Below are 1,205 nucleotides of genomic sequence, written 5' to 3'. Positions count from 1 at the left end.
TTTTTTTCCAATTTTGGCATTCTCAGAAGGGTCCCAGCCATTGTACAGGCAGAAAGTGCAGATGCATTTAAATGGTTGCGCTTTGTTAAACCACATAAATCGCTTCATCTTCGCGACAGGATTGTTTTGCACAGACAGCAGTGTGCGGACTCTTCTCTTGGGAAAGGCATTTTGGACCTCCCTCAAGATCTTCTCACTTTTGTTCTCGACATTTCTCATCTTAATTGCTCGGTGGAGGATGCGGCTGCGGCTGCGGCTGCGGCGACTGCGCTGAAGTTTAAGTCCTGCCAGGGAAGCAGGAGGCTTCTTGGCACTGGGGTCGATGGTCAGCTTTCTCATGTCCTTTTCTAAGTTGTCTGGCTGGGAGATTCCCGAATCATCCGAGGAGTCTTGTTCATCCATCTGAGAAGGTTCCGAGTCCACAAGTGGGTCGACCACCTCCTCTGATGGGTCGAACTCCTCTGATGGGTCGAACTCCTCTGATGGGTCGAACTCCTCTGATGGCTTCTCCATGGCGACGAGCAGAAGCCTTGAAAGTTAGCTCCAAATAAAACTGGTTAGTTTTGGAGAAGACTGAGACCCAAACTCACCAGCAGAGGCGAAGTGAGCCTGCACCCATGTTTTATTTCCTAGGATGGTCGTGGTGAACTCTTGGGCTGGAGAGGGACTTAATTGGAGAATGCATACTAGTACTAGTGTCTGCTACTATGGGAAAAGCGCTTTTAAATACAATGTCAGGACTGGGAACTCATCTTCAGGTTTTCTGTGCAAGTCTTCCTGGAGCCATCAAGAGGATGTCTGTGACGTTGCATACAGATGTGGGAGATATCAAAATAGAAGTCTTCTGTGAGAGGACACCTAAGACGTGTGAGAATTTCTTGGCTCTTTGTGCCAATAATTACTACAACGGCTGTGTATTTCATAGTAACATCAAGGGTTTCATGGTTCAGACAGGAGACCCAACAGGCACTGGATGGGGAGGCAGCAGCATCTGGGGCAGGAAGTTTGCGGACGAGTACAGCGAGTATCTGAAGCACATTGTGTAAGACTTTAAGACAATCCTGAAGCCATTTTTGACAATTCTTAATCCTCTCAGCCTCTGTGCCATAGTGCTTCCCCTCCTCCCCTGGGAACCAAGGACCTAACAGCTACACTCGCACGTACTCAGTTCCTGAACAATTACCCATATACGTATGCTTTGGTTC

At 48.1% G+C, this 1,205-nt stretch overlaps 1 protein-coding gene across 1 annotated transcript; it reads right to left on the bottom strand.

Moving 5' to 3' along the window:
* Positions 1-6: 6 nt before the first annotated feature.
* LOC126488764 (developmental pluripotency-associated protein 3-like) lies at positions 7-1,196 on the bottom strand (the record flags this gene model as incomplete). Its single annotated transcript, XM_050122432.1, has 1 exon — positions 7-1,196. A coding segment is annotated over exon 1 (507 nt), but the record flags the coding sequence as incomplete, so codon positions are not given.
* Positions 1,197-1,205: the final 9 nt, after the last annotated feature.

The sequence above is a fragment of the Alexandromys fortis genome, unplaced genomic scaffold, assembly GCF_014885135.2.
Source record: "Alexandromys fortis isolate MF-2015 unplaced genomic scaffold, M_Fortis_MF-2015_v1.1 scaffold_216, whole genome shotgun sequence".
Lineage (NCBI taxonomy): Eukaryota > Metazoa > Chordata > Mammalia > Rodentia > Cricetidae > Alexandromys > Alexandromys fortis.
Note: the sequence above shows the minus strand (reverse complement) of the source record. Positions and strands in the feature narration are given on the sequence as shown.